The 27,775-nt window shown below is 44.4% G+C and overlaps 2 protein-coding genes across 5 annotated transcripts in view; one reads left to right on the plus strand and one right to left on the minus strand.

Moving 5' to 3' along the window:
- Positions 1 to 27,775, plus strand: part of cacna2d4a (calcium channel, voltage-dependent, alpha 2/delta subunit 4a) — an 83,741-nt gene that overhangs the window by 23,720 nt on the left and 32,246 nt on the right. The gene's annotated exons all lie outside the window — the stretch shown is intronic.
- lrtm2a (leucine-rich repeats and transmembrane domains 2a) lies at positions 975 to 27,024 on the minus strand. Its single transcript, XM_047575330.1, has 7 exons — positions 26,005 to 27,024; positions 19,186 to 19,378; positions 8,509 to 8,738; positions 7,553 to 7,678; positions 7,095 to 7,183; positions 6,810 to 6,967; positions 975 to 5,154 (listed from the first exon to the last, which is right to left on the minus strand). Exons 2-7 carry the CDS (start codon positions 19,259 to 19,261, stop codon positions 4,655 to 4,657), a joined length of 1,179 nt encoding a protein of 392 aa, XP_047431286.1. The 5' UTR covers positions 19,262 to 19,378; positions 26,005 to 27,024; the 3' UTR covers positions 975 to 4,654.

Consider the following 27,775-nt stretch of genomic DNA (forward strand, 5'->3'; position numbering starts at 1 on the left):
TTTATTTTTCAAATATTCCTAAATTCAACTAATATGTAATATTGCATGGCTATTAAGGCTGCTATTAAACTAATGACCACTGGATGGCAGTGTTTATCTGAAAAGAATGTGTGGTCAGTTTTCCACCAGTACCTCAGTGGGCCATGTGTTTAGCTTTCATGCTGATTCGGTGGTGATTTAATTCCTCCCCCTTAGATGAATTCGAAAGATCTGGTGTTTCAGAGGCTGATCCTAAATGAGTAAATGATGACTACAAAGCAGTCACAGTGTGTATGCTGTTCCAGGGATCAGGGATGGATTAGTATATCTCAGCAACAGAAGTGACAGGCTGTATGTAAATAAACCTAATACGCTGAGAGAGAGGCAGGCTGAGAACAGGAGGAAGAAACAGCGACAAGTAGTTAAATTAAAAAAAGAAGAAGAAGAAGAAGAAGAAGGACAGAGTTGGGAAAGAATGAAGGGCAGAGAGGGGATATTTGACATGGAGTGGGAGGTGGAGACGACGGCAAGAGAAAAGGGGAGAAGTTGAAAAGGTGAAATAAGACACAATAGACCAGACAGAGCATAGAGGATAAAGAGGACAGCGATGAGAGAAAGGAGACCGAAAAAGACTGAAAAGATGATGGGAGAATAGGCGACAGAAAGATAAATTGAGACAAGATAAGCGAGGTGGAAGGTAAGGAGGAAGGGGATGAGAGAAAGGTGAGAGGAGATAGCGGGTAAAGAAGGACAAAAAAAAATGAGATAAGGTAAAGTATAAAGAGGAGCAGTTATTATATCTGATTTATGCTTTCATTTAACAGTGTATTTATTTCCCCTCTTGACTTTCTCTGTCACCCAAAATAACATTTTCCTTCACCTCAAGTCATTTCCTTTTTTCCATTTGAGAAGATAATGACCCTCGACGTCATGTCAATTTTACATCCAGACCAATGACATGGCTTGAAAGGCTGAAAATAAATAAATGTAATATGTTTTTTTTTTTTTTTTTTTTTTTTTATTTAAATCAATGCATATTGACCAGGAAATGCTTCATCACCGTCGTCGTATCACCATCGTCATAGTCACAATCGTCATAATAACACAACACACCATAGATTTCTGGCCAGTGTAGTGGTAGAGGCCCTCAGTCATAATGGCTGCTCCAGTTTTTACGTAACAAACTATAATTTATTATTTGTTACACAAACACACAGGCTATAGGAACAGGATTCAGCTAGCTAAGATACTTAGCTATCGACAACACAAGACCTGCAGACCAGGGGGGTGAGAGGACAGTGTTTCTAGATCCATAGACAGAGTTTAGCTGTTGCTTTTCTATCAGTTACTGCCTCAGAGTCTCTGAAGTTCAACGCTGTGTTGTAGTTATTTAAATCAAGGTGATATGAAAATGACTATGGCTATAGCCTATTATACCTACTCTTTAGCCAGGTATTTTTTTCATGGCTAAAATCTGCACTGCACCTCTTGGCAGCAGTGAATTATTAAACAATTTAAACCTTATTATTTTATACTGAAATAATAAAAACCAACTCAGAGCTGACCAGCCTGCACCTTTCCCGTTGACATCTGCATCCCAGATGTGACACAAGTTCACACCTTTTTGTTGGTCACACCAATAACTTCTTCAATATCGTATCAGTTATTTTGTAGCAACTCTACTTTGAATAAACGTTCAGTAAACTGCACTAGATCACCAGTTTCTAGATCTACCACTTTCCACTGACCTGTCGCCTATTGCTCCGGGGATAATTGACTAATCATGGGCGGCTATTGATGTAGCACTTTTCCCCTTATGAAAATAACACCACACCACAATAGTCCAATCAATAAGAATTTGGTCTAATGAGAGTGTATTGACCAACCAGTTGGATAGTTGACCAAAAGACCATCTTAACATTAGTCACCTGAGTCACCTTGCAGACTTGACCAATTCTTGGCGGGAATATGAAATATTCTCATCTTTGTGAACCCTGATCTTTCATGGGATAAATTATATCTGGACAATTAGTAAGAATTAGAATGAAATGTACAGACAAATATATATAGTAAACATGTAGAGGTAAGGGTATTCATAAAACTGAAAAACGTCAATACTTGGTTCTCTGAGAACATTAACTTTGACATATTTGTCATTAAACCATTGTATTTATCTGGTCTTTTATTGTGCTTGGTTAGTTGCTATCTCTAAACCACCAACCCTTAACCCAACATCTTGAAGACACAGATGTTCTGTCTCACATCCGGACAGCAACATATGCCTCCATAGATGGTAATGTACGTTATAGGTTGGCTAAATCTTGTTATTCTGTCCCTGTCATCTACAAAGTGACCCTGTTGATTTTCAGAGATGAGGCAGTTTGGGGCCCTTTCAAAACACTCTATCCAAACTCTTTCTATGAATCGCATGGAAACTTTACCATTAACTATTGAACACAAATAAATGGACACGACAAATAATCATTACTGAGATCTTAAAACCTAAAACAGAACACAGGAGCCACAACAGAAGACATACATCATGAGCTGACACATGAAAACCGTAAAACAGGTACATCGAAAGAACATTTTTGGGATTGCTGGGCCAACACACCATAGAAGACTACTATAATTATATACTTATCTGCATCATACCCAGGTATAAGATAACACACTATTGATATAGGTCTTTCCGGCCAATCAGAAATTCAAAGGGAGCAATTGTTTTAGTGTACGGGTTGGACAATATGCAATGGATGCCATTGAGCTCAACCAAGTGTTCAGGGAAAAATCTCTAGGCATAATTAAGGGTGTCAATGAAAAGACTACACAAGGCATAGCAAGCTAAGTTTTTGGGGGGGGTGAATGGCTACATTTTTTTAACCAAAAAATATATTCATGTTATAGCGACACGGTTTCCATTTCATATTGTTGACCGTTCAAGAACAACTCAATATGGGTGAAAGGTTGGATAAAAAGAACGGATAAAGGTGCCTGATAAGACCTTTCCACAAATAGCACTGCATGGAAAGATGGATTGAGAGATACAGAGATGAGAAGGAAGAGGGGGAAAATAGCAGCTTTTTAGTTTAATCCCTCTTTCTTTATAATCCCTCTGGGCAAATCGTCCAGTTTAGAAAGGAAGAGAAGGTAGGGGAGGAGGGACAGAGCGACAGAGAGGGAGGCCACAGGGCATCTGATTGGGTAAATAAAGTGCAGGAGTTTGAAGTTTGTAGTCCTTAGATGATTTTTTATTTTTTTTCTGTAGTCCTTACCAGGAGACAGGGTTCTCTGAGATAGTTTTTTCGTGCCATAGTAGCAAACATTCACCTCTTGAAGAGTGAAATGAGTCTGAAAATGTATTTGGAACAAACAATATCAGCTATAAAGCAAAGTCTGTGGTCCTTCGAATCCCAGGAATTGGTTTTAAACCTTTTCTGATCTGGAAGCATAGTCCGAGCAACACCAGAAAATAAGTCCGCGATCGTTATTTTTTAACCACGATAAGAGGCGCTGATCGTTTACAAGCAACAAATGAGATCCGTATTCTGAAGAAGACAAATACCGAAAATTTGGATTCCAGTTAAATGGCTCTGTCCCCTGTGAGCTGAGTGACAAGATCTGTTGCAGATTCTCATGCAGAGCTCCCACGTTGGACACAGATGGAAGGTTCAGAGAAAAGGTGACATCCGGTCCAAAATTTGGGAGAGCTCTTCTCTACCAGTCAAAACGTCTGGTGATCAGTGGCTAATCAGTTTCTCAATACCAAATGGTTCTGTATATCAGGAGGCTCATTGTGTATTGGATTTCTTCCAGCAACACTTGATCTTTCCTTCGCATTTTCCCTGTGACTAAGAAGTAGAGAGGCTTTGACAGTAAGAACTGAATCGTTTTTTTTTGATTATACATCAAGTTTCCCTTTGTTTCCTCCTAATTTCCCAACATCTGCAATTTCCTGGGCTCTTAAAAGACTCAAGGGAACATCAGAGGAGGATTAGGCTGGGAGAGGGCAGGCTGAGGTTCTGGTTCTGGTTTCTTGGAGGAACGATTGGCTTTAAGAGAGGTTAAGAAGGAGAACGATGCAAATAAAACAAGCGTAAAACAGGCACTGCCCGTTACCACAAATCCATCTCGTTGTGATCGTTGGTCCAGTCAACACCGTACATGCTATGAATCCCTGAAATTTCCACCTGTGTTGACAAACACTGACTGGCCATCCACCGTGAGTCTTCTGTAACAGTTGAAATGATATGTTTCATACAAGACTAGAGAGAGTACCAAATCATTTTTTTTTCCCCCTCTTAGCCAATATAGTGGTAAATTCAGCAGCAGTAGGTGGTCGGTAGGCGAATTGGAGGGATGATTGGTAACAAATACTGCGGTGAGAATGGGTCCGAATGGAAGAGAAAATCAGGGAGCAGATAAGGTACGTGTGTGAGGGAGTACGTTAGCGAGAGGGACAGAGAGGGAGAAGGATAAAAATAGAAAAAGGACGAGGAAAGGAAGACAAAAAGTGGGAGAGAGGTGTCAGTTTGAGAGTCAGAGGGAGAGATACTACAACCGTGTGTATAAAACAAGCTCTTCCATCTCTCTCCTCTTTGAGCCCTTTTAATTTTCACCCCTTCCAGCCTTCACCCCTTTGACATGCCGACCCTCCCCCGCGCCATCACTCTTTTCAGGCCACCGAGGAGATCTGTTTCTCCTCCCTGTCCTCCCCATCACCGTCTCCGTCGCCCATCAGCGGCTGCCTCTTCTTCAGCTCCCGCTGGTACTTGGCCATCAGGGAGGCGTAGATGCACCCGTAGGCCGCCGCGGCGACCATCATGATGCAGACGATGCCGCACACCACGCCGGCGATCACCACCGTGCCGATGGCGCGGCGCACGCTCACCGGTCGGTAGCGGGCGCGCACGCACTCCGACGCCGCCTCCCCGCCGTTCGAAGAGGAGTCGTCGCCGGCGTTGCCGCCGCCGCCGCCGTCAGAAACCGGCGTGGGATTGAGAGCGTTCCTGCTGCACGGAGGGCCGCCTCCCTGCCCGGCGCGAGAACCCTCTCCCCCTCCGTTCTCGTCTTCGAGTTGAAGGCAGTAGTTGAACATTTCCACCGGCACGCCGCGGATGTCTCGCCCACGCAGATCCTTCGGCAGCGTGCACTCCACGGCGTCCACCTTCCCTCCTGGAGGGAGAGAGAAAGGGACGCAGAGACACGGGGAGAGGGAGAGGTCATTTATGAAATGCCTTATGCCTGTAAAGCACAACCAATTAACCGAAAGAGAGGGAAAGACAGAGAGGGGGCTGGTTGTGCAAACACGAGGATGAGTCATACATCACTTAACACGCGCACAGTTTGCTGTACCCTCTACACTAAGTTGGAGATAGCCTCAACTAAGCCCTTCTATAATTCATGTGATGACATGCCTAGCTTCAGCACAGCTCTAGTGTGTGTGGAAGAGAGAAATATCTGAGTCACTAATTCCCACAGGCGGCAGGAGGGTGGGGGATCTGCTTTGTTTTCATCACATGCTGCATGTGTCTCCCAACATAGTACTCCTCTCAAGGTCGCCATTGATCTGAGCCCTCACATACATGTACGACGAGAAGGTTTAATAAAAGACCGAATGGGAAGCTGTATTTAGCCCCCAGATGCTTTTATGTCCGCGTGAGACACAACAATTCCCTCTGCAAACACGGATCTCTTTCCAAATAATACAACTGTGCACGCTTGGAAACGTTTGAAGCAGATAGGAGTCAGCACAGACTGTAAGCTCTGCACACTTGTTGTGCTCTTTGTCTTGCTTTCTGCAACACTGACTGTGCGTCATCCGCGCTTCTAACGGCTTATGCCGCGATTTCACGTCATGAAATGTCCCCTTGTGAAATTCGCCGCTGCTCTGATGACTATTAAATTATCACGTCCGCCGCGTGTCAGCCTCCGTCTGAACCGCACTGGAGTGGAGCCCGGCGAAGGCAGGAGAGAGCAGAATGAAGCGGAGAGGAGAATGGAGCAGAAAAGGGAAGAGGGATGCTTCATTAGCGGGACAGCTGAGGCCCAAGGCGCTGAGGTGAATGTAGATTTTTTACACATGATGAGAGCAGCTGTGGTTATCTGATGCACTAACAGCCTGCAGAGACACGTGGATACAGTACACAAAGACACACAGTGAGCGCAGTAATGTGCTTTCATGCGCCGCTTGCATGCGCTTGCATTATGTAGCTAGAAGCCCGGGCATGCTCAGATGGAAACGAACATCTAGTCACGTCTACACCAATCAGCCACAACATTAAAACCACAGACAGGTGAAATAAATAACACTGACCATCTTTTTTACAATGCGATGTTCTGCTGGGAAACTTTTGCATGTAGCATTCATGTGGATGTTACTTAGACATGTACCACCCGCCTAGACCAGACCAGGCCCCCCCACCCCATAGCAATGACACTCCTTGATGGCTGCAGCAATCTCCAACTGGATGCAGCCCACAATGTGTGGCCTCCTGTCCTCCCAAGTTGATCCAAATCTGATCAGATATCTGTGGGATGATCCATAGAGGCCCATCGCCTCAACCTATAGGATCCAAATTCCCCCACTAATAACTTCCAGGACACCCTCAGAAGGCCCATGTCTATTCTCTGTGCCTCCAACTGTTTTGGAGGCACAAGGGAGACCTGGACAATATTAAGAAGGTGAACATTCGTTGAACATCCGATTTTAGGTGGTATTCTCTAGTTTCTGCCCAACCTTTCACAACTCCCTTGCCTTCTTTTTCTCCGTCTTTACTCAAGTCAAGCACACCCTTTAGAAGTTCTTGTATCATAAATCAAACATTCACCTCTGTACAGCAGCCACTCCATCCAGTGTTTGAAATCACGGAGGTTGCAGTCACATTCCCAGGGATTTTGCCCCAGTTCCAGATGTTGCAGATTGGCCAGCGGCTCAAACGCTGCCCTTTCCAAACCGTGAAGCCTGTTACCCGCTAGGGACAGCCACCTGGGAAAAATAATGATAATATAATCAAAAGAGATAATAGTAAGTATAACTGCATTAGGATGTGGGGGTCATACTGCTGTATAGGTCTATAAGGGAGCTTAAATAAATCATGTCAGAGTGTTTCTACCTGAGGCTCTGCAGCTCGTCCAGCAGGCCCAGAGGAACCGAGGACAAACCGTTCAATGACAAGTCCAGTCTCTGAAGACCCCCCAAACCCTGTAGACACATCGAAACCAGGTCGTTGTTTGTGTGATACTGTACCGTCTTTTCATAAAATGACTTGATGGACGAATCTTCAGGGAAGACACGACACAAGTTTGTCACACTGACTGTTTCGGTTCAGATAGAAGCGGATGGAAGTGTTGTGCAAATGGCTTATTACTAATTTAGCACCTGGACATAAGCCCAGACATGTCACTGTATCTCCTGAGTTTGGCTCTATAAACAGATCCTAATCCAGAAGCTGACACAGCTTCCTTTATTTATTCACAGAGCGTTTAGATGGATTGGTTTGTCCGATAAATAAGTGTCCACCATGCATTTTGAGTGGAGAATATTTGAGGCTGTTGAGAGTCTGCAACTCACCTGGAAGAGTTCCCTGTCCGTTACTGTTAGTGAGTTGTTGTGCAGAGTCAGCCTCGTCAAGTTGGACATGTCTCTGAATAGCCCAGCCGGTAAATTGTCCAGGTAGTTGTTGGAGAGGTCCAGCTCCTAGAACACACAGATTACATTTCCAATTACATACACTTTTTCATTTTAAACATTTGGCTGAGGCAAAATACTTAAAATTTAAACCTTTCTAAGAGACTTGCAGAGACTGCAAACTTTGATTTACATTTAATACCCTCGACTGGCACTTCATTTGAGGCTAACACAGAGAGCCCTTTGGTAAGGATGATGTGAAAATCCACATAAATTACCAGTTTAAAACTGTATTGTAAGCGTTGCCAGCGGATTCATCTCTGTAAGTGTTTATACGTAGTCTGTAGGCAGGGGACAAGACGTTTCTGTCGGAGGCTTTCTGGTTTTCGCATATTATCTGGTTGGCATTGACATCCGCTGACCACACAGGTCGCCCTGAAACACTGGCCTTTGGCCCCCGAGGCTAAGTAATGAAATAATAGTTGATGGGTTCCCAGATTGGCAAAGAATACACGCAGTGCATTTAATCTGACAGTAGTGGTATTTAATACTGGAAGTAAAGACCAGCTAGATACTATAATTAATGAGGTTGCATATACCGCACAGGAACTATCCATCATTTTTTGCTGCAGTATGTTTAATACCAAGTAGCCTCGGCTTGCCACACAATATGAAAGTGCTGAGCAGCCTTCAAGACCCCGAAAATGTCAACTTTTCTTGACTTTTCTGACTGAGAGCAGAGGTTGTCTGCAGTTTCTTCAATATTAGATTCACCCAAACAGTATTATTCATTGTCCTGGGCGGGTGCGAGTTGACCGCTGATCTGACTCTGCCGTACAACTCGGAGTCGGTTTAAAAAAAAAACTTCAATGACGACAATAAAACAACAGGCTACAGACCTCCAGAGAGGAGAGGTTAGCGAAGGCGGAGGCTCCCAGCGAGGCCAGCTTGTTGTTGGTTAGCAGGAGGGAGCGGCTCCCCGGAGGCAGGAGGTGTAAGGGAGGCAGGGAGGAGAGACCCCGGCCCACGCAGTCCACCACTAGGCCGTCCGAGGAGCAGAGGCAGGGAGGAGGGCAGGAGGAGGCCGGCGGCAGCAGCGCAGCCAGGAGGCAGAGGACGCAGAGGAAAACTGGAGGAGGACAAAGGACGACAGGAGAAACGTGGTTCTTTAATTTTTCGAGGGTATTATCGCTCCAGTGATGCGTAGAAGCAGAGCGTTATGACGAGGATTGTAACAGAAACAAAGTCAAAGAATAAATTTGCCAGACACATGATAAAACTACATTAACTGCCCGTGAAATAGTCTCTCATTCTTCCAATTTATTTCAGAGGTCAGCGTTAGAAAAGATGGAATTAGGAAGTCCAAAAGTTGTGTAAAAGATTCAAAGATACCCAGAATCATGCAGAGGAAACAGCAGCTCACTCCTAAGACACGTCCTTCCCGTGCCCGAGGCGGTTCAGCTTCGGTAATTTAATGTGGGAATTGCACAGAAAATTTTAATTTACACAGTTTTGTGCCCTGTTTCCATGCTCATTTAAACCTCAAGAAGATGATTTCTCACTGTTTGTCTGATTAAAAGCCGTAGCTTTTGTTTTTGCGTGTACATCCGAGAGATGAGAAATTGTGCAAATGTTGTGGAGGTGGCAGAACTCCCGAACTTGTGTATTTATGAACGAGTGAGTTTGTTGGTTTCTTAGTTGTTTTGTGCATCTCAAAGCAGCTTCTTTCCTCGGAGACACTCGTAAGGGATCTCTTGTCTGTTTTATTTCGTTTTCAAATCAATGCTTTCTTGCGTTTGTTTCCTCATTATCTCATGTTTTTATTTTCTCTAGTTTTATAGTTTTATCCCTCCTGTTTGTTTCCCTATGCTGTTTCATCTTTTACTTTTTGCTCCTTTGCTTTATTTCGCACCCTTTCATGCATTCTTGTTTCTCTGCATCAACCTAGGTCGCCCCCTTCAACCACACACACACACACACACTCAAGTCTCTTTATCTTTCTCATTCCCTTTCACTTCAAGTCTCTCAGCGCTGCTCTGTATTCCCTCAGTGTCTCGTTACAGTGGCTGGCTTTGTTTCCATCCAATAACTTATCAGCACGATTCGGAAATACGCTTGTGTGTGTGTGTGTATATGTGTGTGTGTGTGTGTGTGTTAAGCGGCACCAAAGCGTAATATTAAGAAAACTACTCTCGTCTAAACTCCAGACACGGACTTCTTCACATCCTGACAACACTCTTCTGCTGCTTCTCCTGCACATTTCCTCGCTTGCATCATCTGCATGTTATTAGCATCTATTTCTCAGTGTGTGGCCGCCTCTTGTCACACTGTGTCTCACCCGCTCCCTGGTTGTTGTAATTTCTCTCTCTGTGTGTCCATCTGCTTTTCTCTTCATTTGCTTTCTTTTTTAATTTCCTCTCTCTCTCTCTCTCTCTCTCTCTCTCTCTCACACACACACACACACACACACACATTCACATAATTGAGACGTTGTTCTCTCCCACTATGCATATCGGCTCTGAATGTGATGAAACTCAATGAAATGTCCCGTAACTTGCCAAAAAAAAAACAAACTAGAAGTTATGAGCGAGAACGTAATGAAAGTCACATCATCCTTCAAAAGTGACTTGACTTTCCTCAGGGGCTTCTGTTTCTCCTTACTGATTGAATACAAAATTTGTTGTGATGCAGTGAGAAGATGTTTTATGTATCCCAGTGAAACTATTTTTTATTCCCTTTAAGCTGGTTATAAATTGACAGTAAACAAAATTAAATATGAAGCCATCTGGAATGGAGAGGAGGGCTCGGTGATAGGCGCTTACTCAGCACTATCGCAAATTGATATCGATTCTAATTGGAAAATAATGAGCTTTTTTTCTTTTTTACAGTGCAGACTTTTGAAAGCAGTGTTAAATGATGAATGTCAGCTGCACCGTGAGCCTGACACTGGAGCAGCCAAATAGAATCCACACATCATTAATTGACACATTAACTTTTCATTTTGCGATGTGTCAAAATATTTTCAGCCGGACAGTCAGATAAAGTGATGTTGTATATTATTGCTGATGCCCGATGAAGGGTTTTCCTTCTTCAGTCTGACAGTCTTATATAGACAAATTAACTCTCGCTCTGGCTGGCTAATCACCTTGGCAACCAGTGCACTAGAAGATCAACGTTCGTCTCAGAAGTTCAGATCTTCGTCTCATCTGAACATGCAAATAGAGAAATACTTCCACTATTAAGTCTAAGTGACTGAGCAGTGAGATGCAGCACAATTATGGCCAAAATGATAATCACGATTATTTTAGTATTGGAATCATGATTATTCATCATGTTAGGGAACAATTATGTTTTCAGTACAAAATTAAACGTTTAAGTAGATGATTGAGATGATGATAGCTGGTGTCCTAGCCTCTCAGCTAATAGTGGCTATTCTAGTTTCTCCTTCTGAATAACAAATAGAGAGTACTGCCACCTGCTGCTAAAAAAAGGTATTTCCTGAACGTTTAGACACGTTTGTTTCCAGTAGTTCGTTGTTGCCGTTTTGACGTGTCTGTTGATATATATATATATATATATATATGGTGCTATAATAACCAATCAGCAGACATTTCTTTCAAAGCAAGGTTCTGATTGAAAACACTATATTATAGCCTTAGCCTTGTGTTTCAGGTCTATCTCAAGTAATTATAAATGAATAATTGTATTAAATAATACATTTACAATTAAACCTAAACCACTTTCCCATTTTAATTGCATAACGCCCTTGAAACCGCTGGACATTGTGCAATTCTGAGAAGACACAGATTGCAAGAGTCTAGAAATAGCATCCTTTCTCAGTTTTTTTTTTTTTTTTTTCCCCCCTCTGCCAGACGGAACATGACCTTCCTCAACCAGGCCGCTGCCCCATTTTCCATACTGATCCAAAAAAGATTAAAAGAAAGCTGAGGCATCCTACGACCTCGTATGAAACACCACTATATGTGTGTGTGTGTGTGTGTGAACTCCCGCCGTCATCCTCTCCTCTCCATCCTTGCGTATAATCCTAATCTCTAGGAAAAAAACTTCACCTCACTGGAGAGATTTGTAAGTGTCACGAAACGACCTGAGATGTCCCAGTTTGTAATGGAAATTCTTCGGAGGTGTCTGGGAGGATTTTGCCGCGCGCCGGCTGTGAATTTTCTCATAACTGGTTGGAGCTGTTTGAAAAGGTGCTGTAGTGCAGGAGATTTGTGACGACAATGTAGCTCCCAGGTAGAAGCACTGTTATAAAACAGAGAGAGAGAGAGGAACAGGGAAATAACGAGAGAGAAATAGAGCTGATTTTCATGGTTCCTTCTCATATGATGTAAGATTCAAAGTTGCTGTTGCCTTCGTGCAGTTGTCTCTGTTTTTATTCTGCAAATGCAGTTTGCTGTCTTTATTCTTTCTTTCCTTCCGACTGAAAACTACCCCTCTTTTATTTTCTCCCCCTACTACTGTACATCATAACACCCCCCCACCACCACCACCACCGTTCCTCCCCCAGAGCCGGAGCAGATCTTCCAACATTTATGAGTGGTTTTAGCCGCTCTCGTGGAGGAGGTGGCGGTTGTTGTTTTTGGATTATTTTAGCTGCTCCAAATCCTCTCTGATGCAGCGCTCCGCGCAGCCAAACCAGAAGGAAAACGTTCTGCCACGCTGAGAGGGAGATACGGAGGGTTCAGTCCAGATAGGCTTTAAGTGGCTCTGTTGCAGCGCGATTCAGTCCAAACAGACTCCGGGCTGAATCTTTTATAAGAATTCCCAAACACACGCCATAAAAAATTGCGCACACTTTTAGGCGAATGTAGGCTGGCGATGCTCTCAGCAGAAGGGGGGGAAACAAACCGAGACACGGCAGTGAGGCGCAGCGAGATGTCTCCGTTTGATCAGAGCGAGACTTTTAGAGGCGTATTACTCCTCAGACTCCGATATCACCGCCTAGTTGTCAGTGGTGACAGTCATGAAAATTTTACAGTCTAACCAGAATGAACAATGTACAGATTTAGATTTTTTTTTTTTTAAAAAGTTCAGACTGAATTATTTAAACTCCTGCAGACTGCTTTTAGTATAATAGTGTTGGCCTCTTTTGCTAAATGCCGATGATTATTAAAGTTGTAAATAGATATTTCTCAAGCCCAACCAGCCTTCTTATTAGGGTATTATAAATGTTAGTGTATGTTTGCACTCGTATTTATTATTTCACTTTTCTGTAGGTGAAAGATTAAACTAAGACTAAACTAAATTATCTCTGTTGACCTCGTGATATTTGACAACGTCTCCAAGGCGACGCCTCTCGTCATCTTCTAGGCCTCATCTGTCTGTAAGTTTATATCCAGGAGGGCCCCTGGGTGACACTGGACCCAGCCATGATGTCACCACCAAGGGCACTTCTGTTACCGAGCCCAGTCGCATGTTACCCGGGGCCAAGCTGTTTTCCATGCGGGCGACAGACTCGGGCTATCTTGTTACGGGGACGGCCAGCTGTCCTCCACGCAGCGGGCCCGCGCTCCGCCTGTACCTCCAAACTCTTTAATGTTTTACACTGCGCTGTGAGCCCGAACCGAATCTGCCCTGCTGCTTTTACAGCGAGAGGTTTGGATTTGACTCCCGGTCCGTGACACGCTTTACTTGATGCAACATTATAGGCGATGTAGACCCAGCAAACTCAAAGTGTCCTCGTCAAGACAATCTGAAAGCATCGATTAAAACAAGCAATCTAAAGACGTAACCATGGTCTTTTGTGATGATATCTGCAACTACTTTTACCAGACAAAAAAATGATAAAAGTCTTAAAAAGTTTCAATCAATGTGGACTACAAATAGTATATATTATGACGTATGATATGTTTTCTGCATTTCAGCCATAGCCATCAACATCATCTCAACACGTAGAGCCTATTTTTCCTACGGCAGCAGTGTCTGAGCAATTTGTCAGAGGGTTGTTACATGTCTAAACTCCACTGTAACCCAAGACCTTATTTACTTAGGAGATAGAAAATAGACAGCCAGTGTGTGTGTGTGTGTGTGTGTGTGTGTCTGTGTTTGAATTTCCTTCTACACACAGTGTCCCTTTGCGCTCTTCTGTTTGTGTTCTTAATTTGAAAGACATAAAAGACCGCAATAATACGTGTATACAAGCGTACCGGACGGTATCACGGTCTCGTAATAATGCTGTCGCGTTACCGTAGCAACCGCAGGCCACGTTAAAGAGGACACGAGGGGGGGGGGGTGGCAGATGCGAGAGAAGTTTGTGGCTCGCGTTAAATCCTTATCGGCGTTTAACCTGCCTTATCTGCTTTCTGTCACGCCCGCAACCTTTCCACCTGACGGCCGTGCATAATCTCTTACCCACACACAGGAAGTCATGGTCGCACACGCACACACAAGGTGACAAATATGCAGCAGTTAAGGATAAGCAGGAATAGGGAGTAAGGGTTTAAGTCTGAACACCAGCTGACAGTGAGACGAGGAAGAGAGCGTTCTCTAAAATCTTATTTTATTTATTTATTTATTTATCTCTGCCTCTTCTCCCTCTGGGATAACCTCCAATTATCGCTCTGTCTTTCTTTCTTCATCCCTCTGTTTACCCTCTCCCTTCTTCCCTTCTGTCTCTCCCATGTCCATTTCTCCCGCGATGAATTCTGCATCGGTGAGACAGAATCGTTATTTTGACTCGGAGTGGTGAGTGGATAATGTGTAGGCTGATCTGCCTCTCTAATTCATGCTATTTGTATCAATTTGTCGGGGCGCACGCACTCGCACGGCCCATGGGAGTGTGTGACACGCGGGTGACACTTTTTTTTTTGCACGATAGCGGCTATTAATTAGCCGGAGTGACAGGTAAGACAAAGGCAGAGATAAAGGCGGAGGAGGTGATGAGAAACAAATGATCAGTAAAGCATCATTTCAGGGCGGTTTTTGAGCACCTCCAGAGCTGCTACACATTTCACTTTATCACGGTGTCTTTGTAGCACTTCGCCGCACGACAGTGCCTCAGTCCAAGGCTGAAAACATTTAGCATTTGGAAAGAAATTGAAGGACGCTGTGCACACTGTGCACACGTGCTTTCTGAAGTTCATAGCTTGTTTTATTGTTTTGCCCTCGCTCACAAAACAAATGCATTCTAATATAATAGTTGTGCGCTTCATCTTAGCCTCGTGAAGGTTATTGGTATTCAGCAATTGTTTAAAAATAAATGGGGAAGTTTGAACTGCAATAATAGTAGCATTCAATTGTATTGCGTGTATACACATGACATGTTTCTATTGCTTTGGCAACCCTAGGACTAGGCTAAAGAGCAGAAAATGGTTGTTCTGTTCAATCAACATCTTTCTTACACTGAAACTTGTGCTGTGGTGAAGGGGTGTTTAGTGCAGGGCTGTATTTGTCGTCACCAGTGTACCTAACTGAGTGAAAGTGTTCTAAACTTCTGGCAGTGGCTGTGAGATCTTGGTGTGTATATATAGATAGACAGGTGTGAAGTACAAGCCCTTATCCTGAAAATAGACTTTGTTGTGCAGTGTTAGAGATCTCATATCTTGCTAATTGCGTGCCCTCTTTAGAGGTGTGTGGAGTGTTCACCAAGACAAAAATGAGCACATCTCAAAAGGATATATTATACAGGACCATTATCAACCATTATCTATGATTACTTAGTGGGTAAAGTACTATTTCCTCTCAGGAGTAGGCTTTGCTCTGATCATTATAGCTTATCAGCCTCAATCTCAATCCATGCTGGACTATGCTGTGAGTGTAATACTGTGTCAGTTTCATTTCGTTGAGGGCTGAACTGGAGTCGTGGTGTTTGTGGTGCAGGGGATTATCCAGATTTATCCCTGCCAACGTCCTTTGAAAGTGGGCCAGGACCATGTATTTGGGTGTTTCATATGGTGCATTCTTGCTGTAGCTGCACCAAACTGTACCGTGGTCAAAACAGAAGGGGAGGTAACCCTGGCATCCTGCCCTGGCAGGTATTTGCTTGCACTGTATCGTGGACCGATGGATGGAGGTAGCTCAAGGTCACCTCCGCAGAACAAATCTTCTTATTCCCACATGGCGTGACAACCGAGCTGACATCAAATCACCGCCACCAAAGGCTGTATTTTAATTCCTAGATCACTGACATACAAGCCACAGCCTGTAAGCAGTTCAGGGGTCAAATCCACAGTCCCCTGCTGGCATATGATAACATTTCTACAATCCTAGAAAGATACAGAGGAATAAATAAATCTGCTTACAAAAAATATAACTCAAAGTCAGCACAGTTTTGCACAAAAAGGGGAACAATGCTGTCAAACCATCTGTGTTTCTTCGCTTCTATTACTATTTGGACATTTCACCCCCGTGTCTCAAAATAACTGTCAATCTCATAGCTGAAATAGCTATTGATTACGCGCTTGAATTTGCCACATGCTTTGGATGGTTTGCTAACAAGCTGCTCTTTCTGTTTAATTCCACGTCTCATATAACACTATGCGAAGGGATCAGGGCTCCACTCCAAACCTAATGCTGCAGACATTGTCGCAGTGCTGTGGATTTATGCCAAACCCAACATCCCAGAAGAAGTGACAAGTGTCCTGAGCTCACCTTAAAGAGTTAAAATCCAACAATTTCCTGGCCACTTGTCGAACAGTGATTTCATCTTTTGTATGCGAACTGACGACTTGCCAGTTTGTTAATCAGTCAGTGTAACAACCTGATAGCTGCTGCTGTTCCCGGTCCAAAAATATAATTTTCTGTCCATTAAGGCTTATATTATGGCTCCATTTCAAACCACATATTACTGTCTCAGTCGACGGTATATCATTCAAAGGCAAATCCTCAACTCTTTCTGCCAGTTTCTCTATTGATTAACCGCTTTGTGATCATCTAAATTGCTTTGTTTGCGGCTGCACCAAGGTGCATTAACACATACGCAGATGACTGCATAATATATTTGTTTATATGAACTGGAGGCACCATATGTTCTCTGTGTTGCTCATATACCCCTCTATTCTCATCTCCTCTCACCTCTCCTCCTCCATCCGATCCTTTCCACACTCTTCCTTCTTTCTTTCAGTGCACCTCTTTGATCTCACATCTCTTCCTCTTCCTCCACCTCCCCTCTACTCCCCACTGTCTCCATCTTTTTTTTTCTTGCTTCCTCCCTTTTACTCTCAGTGTCAGTTACATTTTGTGCTCTCCACGTCTATTTTGCACTGTTAGTATTATTATTATTTTTTGATGCCTTCATACCCAGAAATTCTCCCTTTAAAAGGAGAGATCTTTGAATAGAAATGTTTAAAAAAGAACCTGCAGAGAGTGTGGACCCACATCTACTACACATCTACTGCCGAATTAATGGATAAATATAAATGTGCACAGAGCAGGGATACGGGTGAACACCAGCCAGCACTTCCCACCACTACTAAAATAAACAGATCAGCCACAACATTAATACCACCAACCATTAAAGTGGATATAACTGGATATAATGTTGTCACATATCACCTCCTGAACATTGCTGCAGACCAAGTTCACCCTCATAGGCAAGAGGCTGTTCCCCGAGTAAACAATTCATACACACATAGATGTATTCCTACCAAAACTGCTAGCATTAACAAACTTTATCTGCAGTTTGAGCTACTGCCTTTGCTCCCCTCGTGCGTCCATCACCGTGTCTCTGGTTCAACTTTTTTCCTTCCTTGGGTAACTTTTAATCTGTACTGACTGCTGCAGACTGGGAACAACCCACAAGAGCTGCAGTTTTGCAGATGCTCTGACCCGGTCGCCTAAGCGTCACAAATATGTCGCCCATATATATATATGTGTGTGTGTGTGTGTACAATGTTCTAGGTAATAATTTATGCAAAAAAAAAAATATTGAATACAAATACATTTATTGATCATTAAGCACAACAACATTTACATCGTTACATAAAAATCTGCCCAAACCTTTCAAGAAACATCGCAGTGCTCTATCCCACATAATATTTGCTCTGACATTAGCTGGAAATAAAATATGGCCAACGCTAACTCACATCATCTAGAGCACATCTATGAGTTTTGCTACATTTCTGCGGTTAGAGTTATGTTATTCCAAATGAACTACTGCCTGAGCACGTCCTTGATGATTGGATCGTCAATGCTGTAGTAATCTGACAGATCCTTTCTACTCCTTTGCTGTGCATCTGCCAGTGTGTTTGTGTGTGACAGCTTGCGTGGAGTAACAGCATAGATCAGAGAGCTTCTTGGCTTTGTGAGAGAAACGCGAAAGACGCCGAAAAAGCAAGCTAAGAAAACAGCTGTGGTAAAAAGACAATATCTCTGATTCACATTTTGCGCCAATGAAATACATTGATTTAAACTGAGAGGGAGACTGTTTAAGCATTGGCGTATTGTCCTACATTCGATGTAATTGCAAGGATGACGCAACGAAGGTTAAAGAAATCATTTTTAACGACTGATGAATTCCAGTTCCTGAGTAGCTTTAATGTTACTCTTCATAACAAGCGCGGCAACTAAGTTGAGCTAGATAACTTGAATTCGATTCAGAGATGGAGAGGAAGGCTGGAGAGAAGGTAGAGGAGAGGTAAATGAAGAGACGGAGACACGGAGAGGCAGAGCAACCCAGAGGGAGGTGTATCTATTGACTTAGAGGTTTTGTGTGGGTGTGTGGAGGTTCTGACAGATAGTGTTGCCCTGTTATTTAGTGTCCCCAGTGTTACACAGCTTTGCGGGGGCGTTTTTGCCAGACACCTCTTGGAACAATAATATAATACCTCTCCAACAGGAAGATCTCCTTTTTTTTTTTCTTTTTTTTTTAAACCGTTAATTTCCTGCAGAGAGCGCAACATGTGTCCGTGTGCATCGTACTAGATGCAAAGCAAAAGGAAGAAGTGACGCTCTCTCTCTTGTTTGCCTATTAACTGAGCAAGTGTCTGGAATCTGCCAGTGAGCAGGATCCCTCCACTCCACCATCTGATCCACAACACACACACACATATATACACACACATGCATACAGCTGTCCTATCTGTTGCCATGCCACCCGACTTCTGATGGATTTCTGTTTTGACTGAGTGTACCCGCGGTAAGAGATGGGGACACGGAGGACGATTAGGGTCTGTGTGTGGCTGGGAGAAGTGAACAGGCGAAAAGGGATGGACAGAGGAAAGATATTTGACAAAAACACAAACAAGATTGTGAGGTGAAGAGAAAGTAAAGGAGGGGAAAATGTGATTGGACAGGAAATGAAGGTAAATTAAGTAGTAAAGGAAGAAAAAGACGGGATCTATTTTGATTCTACAGACCGCTGGCTCTATCGTTATATTCACTGGAAGACTTGGCATGTGCCAACAGTATGCTCGGTGTCCTCATCCTTTGTGTTTGTGTGTGTGTGTGTGTGTGTGTGTGTTCAGTCATTCTGGGCATGCTAACATTAGCAGCTGTCAAAACAGACCATGTTCCTCCTTTCATGCGTAGTTCGGAGTACAACAGATGTGAATAAAACAGACTAGGAGCCGAGCAGAGAGTATTGATTCCTCCCTTCTTTCACCTTCCATTTCACTCACCGGGTCTGGCCAAGTAGATGGTAGATCTCGCCGGGGGGTGGCCGAAGCCCCCAGGGGGTTGGGTGTGGGGCGGCATGACACGCGGCTCTGCGGCCTTCCTCTGTCCGAGGGGGGCGGGGCTATGGGGGCGGTCAAGCCGCCATGCCTGCCGCCTCCACTAGGGCGGCAGTGGTGAGAAACTACACCAAATCACCTAAACGCAGAAAGAGAGACAGAACAACATCGTGAGTCGAACAACATCTAAATCCAAAACCATATTCTGAGACCATACCACATCAATTTGTCACCGCGCAGGGATTTGGAAACTCAAGTACACGTGTGCATGCGCGCTCAGCGGCGGAGGCTGGCGCAGCGGGACGCTGTGTTTTTGAACGCTCGGCGAGGAAGCCTCCTTGCATGCATTAAAATCGTATTTCCATGCCTGCGCGTGTGTTCGCACCTTTCCTCGATCCATATGTGTGTACGTGCGTGACAAACCAGCCTTCCCCGGCATCTCATAGGCATGAATAATAGATGTGTGTGTCTTTGGTAGTTCACACAATCAGTTTGCCTTTAACACAGACAGACCCCCCACTGCCACTGTCTGGCACAGAGACCGACGGAGGAGGGACACGGGGAGGGAGGATGATGGAAAGATGGAGGGAAAGGGTATAGAGAAACACTTCCTGCCCCTGAGCAATATAGTACAGTGCTGGTCATACTCTTCAACCTCTGCTGGATAAATATAGGTAAAGCCAAACCTTAGGAGTAGCCGGTAAACTTAAGGTTCACCCCTTTAAAATTACTCGATACTCAGACACATTTTTGTGTTTTTGAGGTGTGGAAGGTTGCATTATCCTGCCGGGGTGAGCGTCGCCGCTTTGGGATGTGAGCGCCTTGACAACAACATTAACATCCACATGCCAGGGCCGAATGTTTCCCAGCAGAACATTGCATTGTAACAAGATATCCAGTGTTATTCACTTCACCTGTCAGTGGTTTTAATGTTGCGGCACGCTTACAGTCAGCAACTCTGCTTCCTGCCTTAAAAACATGGTGTTCTAGCCAATAATTACAGCGATTACTTGCGTTTGGCGTGTTGCATTAGTCGGACATGGAAACACGTGGACTTCACGCCACTTCTCCTGATTAAAAACTCAAGTTGAAAAACGATGACCGCTTCCAATCACGGCGGCGTAATGAAACATGCCCCGCGCGCTTTGAGAAAAGAAGTCGTCTTGTCGCCGTTGAGTCATTACAGGGAAGATGAATTTTACGAGCGGGTGGGGGGGTGGGGGGGGAATCATCGTCCCGGAGAAATCTCGTGCGGCGCGGCTGACTGTTGACTCGCTCCCCCCGGGGCCAATCAGAGTAATTTTTGAATATGCCCCGAAGTGCCGCCGCGAGACGTGCCTTTCTCTCGGAGTACCATCAAAACCCAATCAGCAGTGTGTGAAATATCGCACTAATCAGATTAGCCTGTTTTTCAATGGTTAGTTGCGTTTGTTGTCGGGGGGGGAGGAGGGGAGGCTCCAGGCTTTTTCTGTTCATTCTGCCATTCGGTTGAATGGGCGCGAAAGGCGCGTTTGTGCACGTGTTCGCGCTCATGTGCTCCTGTTATGTAAATCCACACCTGTACCACCTTCAAGAGGCGCGTTAAGAAAATGAACAACGCGGATGGAAAATAAATTAAAAAACGAGACGTGTGCGCAGACGACCGATGAAAGCAACCCGAAAGATTGATATCTGCTCTATGCAAATAGCGGAGCGGGGACAGTGAGTCACCTCCTAAAGGAAAACTCATCAATCTGCTCAGAGTGACAGTAAGTTATTTACTGCTGGTTATATATGGAAATTGGGGGAAAGGACAAGACAGGAGAAGAGAGGAGTTGGAAGTAAGTCAAGTAAGAGAGAGAGTGACGATGAGGAGAGGAGGTGATGAAGGGATAAAAAGGAAATGGCAGGAAATGCCAGAAAGGGAGGGGAGGTAAAAATAAGTGCAATGGGTAAACATGGAGGGCATCACAGTTCTCCTCCACAACCTCTTGAAATGCATCGTATGTGTGTGTGTTGAAGTGTGTTTGGGCCCCAGTGGCGCTGTTTGTGTTATCATCATTGTTATTAGTACCTGCCACACACTGAGCAAATTCTGAAAACACTTCCAATCTCCCTGCTCTCTCATCTCTATCATCTCTCCTCACATCACGCTTTCCTTTCCTCCTCCTCTCCTCTGCAGCATTTAGTCATTTGCTTCTCCGTCTTCCCCGTCTCTCCGTGCCCTTCATTCATCAATATTCAGCTCCCTCCTTTTTTCCTCCTCCTCCTCCTCATCTCTCTCCTTCATTCTGTCGCTCTCCCCTGCTCCGTCTTCTTCCCTCCTTTGACAAAGGAGCCGAGGCATGTAGCGAGGATATTCAGCAGATGGATTTCCTGCATGTGATTAAAGTCACATTAGCCAGCCTCTGCTGGGAAATTTCAGTTGTTCTTTTCAAACGAGCACACGAGCCTCATTTGAAAAACTAAATTAGAAATAAAAGAAATGAATTAGGGACTATTGCCCTCTCTGACTCAGATTTTAACACGCGCCAGTATTTATTTGTTTATTTTTTAGTTATATTTTTATCAAAACCGCAATTGTAGCCATGGGTAACCTGTTACGTGGCCACTGGACTCACACGTCGCTCTTAGTATGCGTTAATGGAGGTAGTCCATTATTTTGCAATTAGTTAAAAATAACAATGGTCTAGTCGTGGGAATTGTAGCTCTTTGAAGGGACATGACTGACTCTGTGTTCTTTTGAGTTAAGCTAATGCTAAGGTTTATTACAGTTAGCCACCTAGCTGTCCACTAGCCTGAGGAGTTTGAGGAGCATCTGAAAAACTGTAGCCACAGAAAACAGCCCCACGCTTTCTGAACCGTACAAGTCTCTGCATTTACAGTGACAAATAATTCTCAGACCGTAGCAAACAAAGTCCCATCCTTTGTTTTTGACCTCTCACAAGAGTCACGTTGTTCATGAAGGTAACGGCTTAACAATAGAAAACAAGTGAATCTGGCTGCAGCTCACATCCCAGTTGGTGTCGCAGCCTTCTTTTTGTCTTTGTGTGTATAGATTAATACACAACTGCAGCGCCACTGCTCACATACTGTACAAGAATTAACAAGGCATTCTTCACACTTTGGGTGGAACGCTGTTTTTCCTCGGCCGTAATTGTTTGTCCAAATTAAATATTTCCGTGGCAATTTCCAGGCCCGGTGAAATCAATTTTTAATTCCTTCTCCAGCTCTGGGACTGTAAGTGTTGCCGTGGTTTTCGTGTTGGCCATTCATCAAATGATTCATGACTTTGTGTATGTTTACTTTGATTTATTCCGGGGGAGAGGCATGGCGAGAAAGAACGTGTTACATTATGAGAACAATGTGAAATGAGTCATCTGAATGTGTCCATTGAGACAGCAATTATTGGCCCCGCTTTCACATCTCATTAGCTTAGCATTAGCTACCTCCATCCCGATTTCAAATGAAGGGAAATGGATGAAAAATCATTAAAAATGTAAAAATCGTGCAGGTAATTTATTCATTCATATGGTAATATGTGATCATGCTGGAACTTGTCCCTCAAATCGTAGCAGTGGAGCTGCAGCAGAAGGTCACCTCGGCAACCACGTGTTGCTGTTTCCCCATCAGTCCCCATCAGTTCCCATCACGCTAAACGAGTGATGTGGCGGCAAGTCCGCCTGTCAGGCTATTCTCAGAAAGCTTTTTTTACCAGCTTGACCTGGACACAGGGGCAGCCGAAATCTTACCGCGCGCACCCGTGCACGTTCGTGTACGCACACGTGTCGATACTCGGCTGTCAGAGGCGCCCCGCATGTCGGGGGGGAATCGAGTGACACCGCCTCCCCGCCTCTCTCGCCTCCCCGCTCGCCTCCATACATCCCCAGTTTTCATTCTTCGTATTCGCTCCTAAGCCGCACTTATGTTCTACAAGGTGTCGCGGAGGCTTCTTGTCGAGTCGAGCGGCGTTTGCTTGAAAGTTTAACCGCACACCTGGGTGCCGAGATAAGTGCCCGCTTCCATTGCGTCACCTCGCGTCTTTTCTCCTGCACGCTTCAAATACGCGAGGAGGTCGAAGAAGAGACGCGAAGAATGTCTCGGTGATGTTTTATTCATTCGTGCTTGAGAAATTCGTATTTTGTGATCCTGCAGATCCATTTCTAGTTTACGCCCCCCATCCACTACCATCGCTCTGGAAGAATGCAAACTCCGTTAGATATGCGTCGACTCTACGTCTCAGTGAAACTTTCCCATCGTGACTCAACTCCCGTCAACAACACAAATTCCTCTAGGTGTACAAAACAGCTGGATAATGTACGACACAACCGTTTATTTAGTATTGAGCCGCTGCAAAAACAGGTTATCGCCCATAAATCAATTCCTACCCACATTGGAGCCATCTGGAAATCCATAATACGCTGACAAAGAGGCGAAAGTCTTTATATGTTCCACATAAGAGTGTGTGTGTGTGTTGCTCGTGTGCGCACGCCTTTGCCCGATTTGCCCACTTAAGTATTTCATGGTTTGTGTGACAGGCCCATTTGGCCGATAGTCTTTATTCATCGTGGCTGGAACTCTTCCCAATTTGCCACCACCTTTGCGCACGGGGGCGACTATCCGCGTGTGAAGGCCGGCCGTGTGTGTGTGCGTTGAGTGTTTAATGTGTGTAACCCCCAAAAACGAGCACATCGACAAATCATTCCCTTTTAACTTCGTTTTGTCCTGTTTTTTAGTTTCTTTCTCTTTTTTTACGCACGAAAAGAATAAAAAGTCACGATGACTCAACAGTGTTGCGTGCATACGTGTCCATAAACGTTTGTGTCCGTTGTTGTGTGTCTTGTGTTCGTGCGCAGGCTGCTAACAAAAGCAGAGAGAGGCAGCCAAGCTCCCTAAATCAATTTTTAATGGCTTTCTTACACAGGAGAGGGGAGAGATTGGGGCAGCATAACACACACGCTGGTAGCTTGACGAATAGAACTGTAAAGGTACAAAAATATGTTCAGATATTCTATTTTGGATGCATATAGATGTTCTCATATTGTGCAGTACAATATGTGTATATCATTCGAATAGATGTTTCTCCAGTACGTTTCCCTCTGCTCTGAAGAGACAAAAATGCGATAAAGATGGTCTGCGCTGGATTTGACAACTGAGATCTATTTTTATTTGACTATATTGCATTTTAACTGCGTTTGTACAATACTCCTCTGCACCTTTTCGAACAATAACGTAGTAGCTTGTAGTAGTTTTGACGTGTCATGCGGAATACCTGGTTTAAAAAATTGGCCACATCAGTCACTTTTTGATGAATGACTTCCCAAAAGCTATCAGACTCCCCTGAGGTGAGATTTTTAAGCGGACGTACCCGACTACTGCACTGACCACATGATTAATTAGTGATCACAACTGTCTCTAGAACGGTGTCAGACTGCATCTGTGTTAGGACCGGGCAATCAGAAGACTGCCTTTCATTGTTAGCTGATGCAGACGTCAGGGTGACGAAGCCTCACGAGCATCGTCATTTAATCACGGCGCACTTTTTTCCAAGTTAATGACTCTTATGTCACGCTGTCTGAAACAGGGTTAGACCGTCTACAGTGCAGTGGTTTCAAATGTGCTCAAATTACAGAAGATACGATGACGTGAGGGTCACGGAAAGAAGGGAACTGGGGCTGTCACGGTGTATCGGCATCGACGATAATCGTGGTATAAATGCGCGCGTGATAATAAACGATCCGGTGCCACTTGAACACATCTGCCCCAGTTTTCCTCCATTCTACTGTTACATTGAGTGTACTTCATGTCCCAAAAGAGAAAAACACAACATAAATAAAGTTAAAGATGCATTTCCTGGATTTTGCAGTTATTATTTATGTTCCGTTTTCCCCAGTGGTAATCCCAGAGCAATGCATTACTAATACATTATATGGGTAATCAGGTTGTCGACCAAGTTTGCGTGAAATCTTCTAACTCGTGTTTGAACATGGAGATTTAGCAGAACAAGATACCAAGCACAGATTGCTCCTAATCTTACATCTGCTGTGTTGCCACTGCTTTTCCCTCATGTTGATAAGATTGTACACTTGAGTCTACATCCAAATATAATAACATTTCAGAGTTGCACGTCTACGCTAGAACCATATACAGTGTACCACGCTGTGTAATCCATCCAGTCAGACCTGATATTGATGTTTGCAAAGAAGCAGAAAGTGACAGAAACTTTTTTTTTTTTACTTGACTCCTATCGCTATGAATGATCGGGTATTGAGTGGGAACCTTTGAGTGCGTTGTGTAATGTTTACTACATCTGAGGTTGGTACCTTTGGGCATATTTACACTAGCTGTGCCAAAAATATGCTTAAGGTGTGCACTGTATCAACCGTAGCTTGGCTGAAACTCAAAAGCATTACGCATGAGGAGTTAGGCTACGAGCACATTTTCTCTCAAGCTTCGTTTTATAATAAAGGGTTCTTATGATCAGAAATCAAAAATATTTATCATCATTTATGCTCTTCAAGATACGTTCCTAGTTGCTCACCTCTGCAGGCTTTTTTCCCCAAACACAAACACAAATATGCATCTTATTTACATGACCTTTGTCCAAAAGTCAGCATCATCCAGCGGCGCAAAAACGTCTATTTGTTTCTAGAAAGAAATACATTTACATTTCTACTTCGTGCAACATGATCCATCTTCACTTTGGGTCAAAAAAGCAAAAGAGGAGCAGTTAATCAAGTGTTTCGGCAAGGTGCATAAAACTACCACCACCCAACGGACACTTACCTTATGCCCAAATATCTCAAAACAGAACCAGCCTTATAGCTTCCTGCCGTCAGCTGTCCCTCCAAAAAATGTATGTTTTTAAAAGAGCTCAAGAATCTTTCGCGGAGCAAAACATCGGAGGAAAAACTGCCTCCACTTTCAGCCGGAGAAATCCATACATTCGCGATTACGCTCAAACGAATAATGTGAGAATAATCCTTCTTTCTGTTGAGAGACAATCCCCCAAGCTTCCCTTCAACCCACCAATGAATTGTGGAAAAAGGAGGGATTGTGTGTGGGGTGGGGGGTGGGGGGGGGGGGGGAGAGAGGTTGAATAAAATGAGGGATTGCAGAAAAAAAAAAAAACGAGGTGAAGAGAGGCTTTGAGGCACAAAAGGAGGGAAGAGAGGATAAGGTCCTTAGAGGGAGAGGAGAGGGATGGAGATAGTTAATCCTTTTCTTCTGGATCTATTTCCTATGTGAGTGATACGTCCAGCGCTGTCCTGCCTGCTCGCTGGTTTGTGCGCTGCCGTGTGTCTGAGAGGCGCGAGTGAAGAAGAGAGAGACGGGGAGTGCGCGTATGTGTGTGTGCGTGTGTGTGTGTGTGTGTGTGTCTGAGAGAGAGACAACGGCGTTAGGTTGCTGGCGTCACGCGCTGCCCCTTTTCTGTGTGTCGCTATGTTTGTGATTCCTGCACTTAGCACGCGTCGGAGCATGTGTGCGTCCGTGTGCGCTGGGACACTTGAGGGGCCGTCGTCTTTCTAGTTTGCCTTTGTACGCCCGGTGCCACCCCCCCACCCTCCACCCTCCAAACACCCACCCACCCACCCTCGGCTTCCTCTTTCCCGTATGTGTGTGCAGTGGTGCGTGTGGCAGGAGAATATGTGTGTGTGTCAAATATAGTAACATTAGTGTATGCTGCCTCTGTCTGCCTGCAGCTCTCCCACAGTGACAGAAAGAGGATGAGGGAGGTGGAGCACGGAGGGAGAGATAATACGAAAAAGGCTGAGAGAGAGAGAGAGAAAGAGGGGAGGGCAGCGGCTGGGAGCTCGGTCGAAAGAAAAGAGGAAGGTAGGAGGGTGGGATGAGGTTGATGGAAGGGGGACAGAAAGAGAGATGTGAGGAGGACGGCTGTAGCAGGGGTGGGAGGGAGGAAAGGAGAGGGGAGGGAGGGGAGGGGGAGGGATCAGCTGATTTCAGTGAAGATGAGAATCTCCCTCTGCCACATGGGCTTTTCTCCTCCCTCGTTTTCTTTCTTTTTTCTTTTTTTTTTCCTCCCGTCTCGCTCGCTCGGCTTTCATTTTCATTCGATTCCCCGTGGCACCTCTCGTAAACGGCCGGCTTTGTGTGTCTGCGCGTGCGAGGAGTGCGCCCGTTGTGCATGTTGTTGTTGTTGAGAGTGTGTGTGCGCACGTGCGTCGCTCAGACCTGAATCCTAGAGAAATAATAGCTAATAGCGTCGTCCTCCGAGTCATTCAGTGAAAGAACAAACATTTCTTTGGCGGACGCCATTGACAATTTGATGGGGTGTAAAAGTGTGTGTGTGTGGGGGTGTGGTAAGAACTGGTTTGTTTGCACACAACATGTAATTATTTGGCTGCTGCCTTACATGGGATGAGTCATAGCCGACACATAACACACATACATTGTGCCGTGAATGCACGCGTGAACCACTTGGCGCAGATGCCGCCGCTTAAATGAGAGAGTAGTTTGTAATTTGTAATTTATTTATTTGCACCATAATACAGAGACAATAACGGAGAAGAAGAAACAACAAAAAAGCATATACGTA

The sequence above is a fragment of the Mugil cephalus genome, chromosome 22 (assembly GCF_022458985.1).
Source record: "Mugil cephalus isolate CIBA_MC_2020 chromosome 22, CIBA_Mcephalus_1.1, whole genome shotgun sequence".
NCBI classification, from domain to species: Eukaryota; Metazoa; Chordata; class Actinopteri; order Mugiliformes; family Mugilidae; genus Mugil; species Mugil cephalus.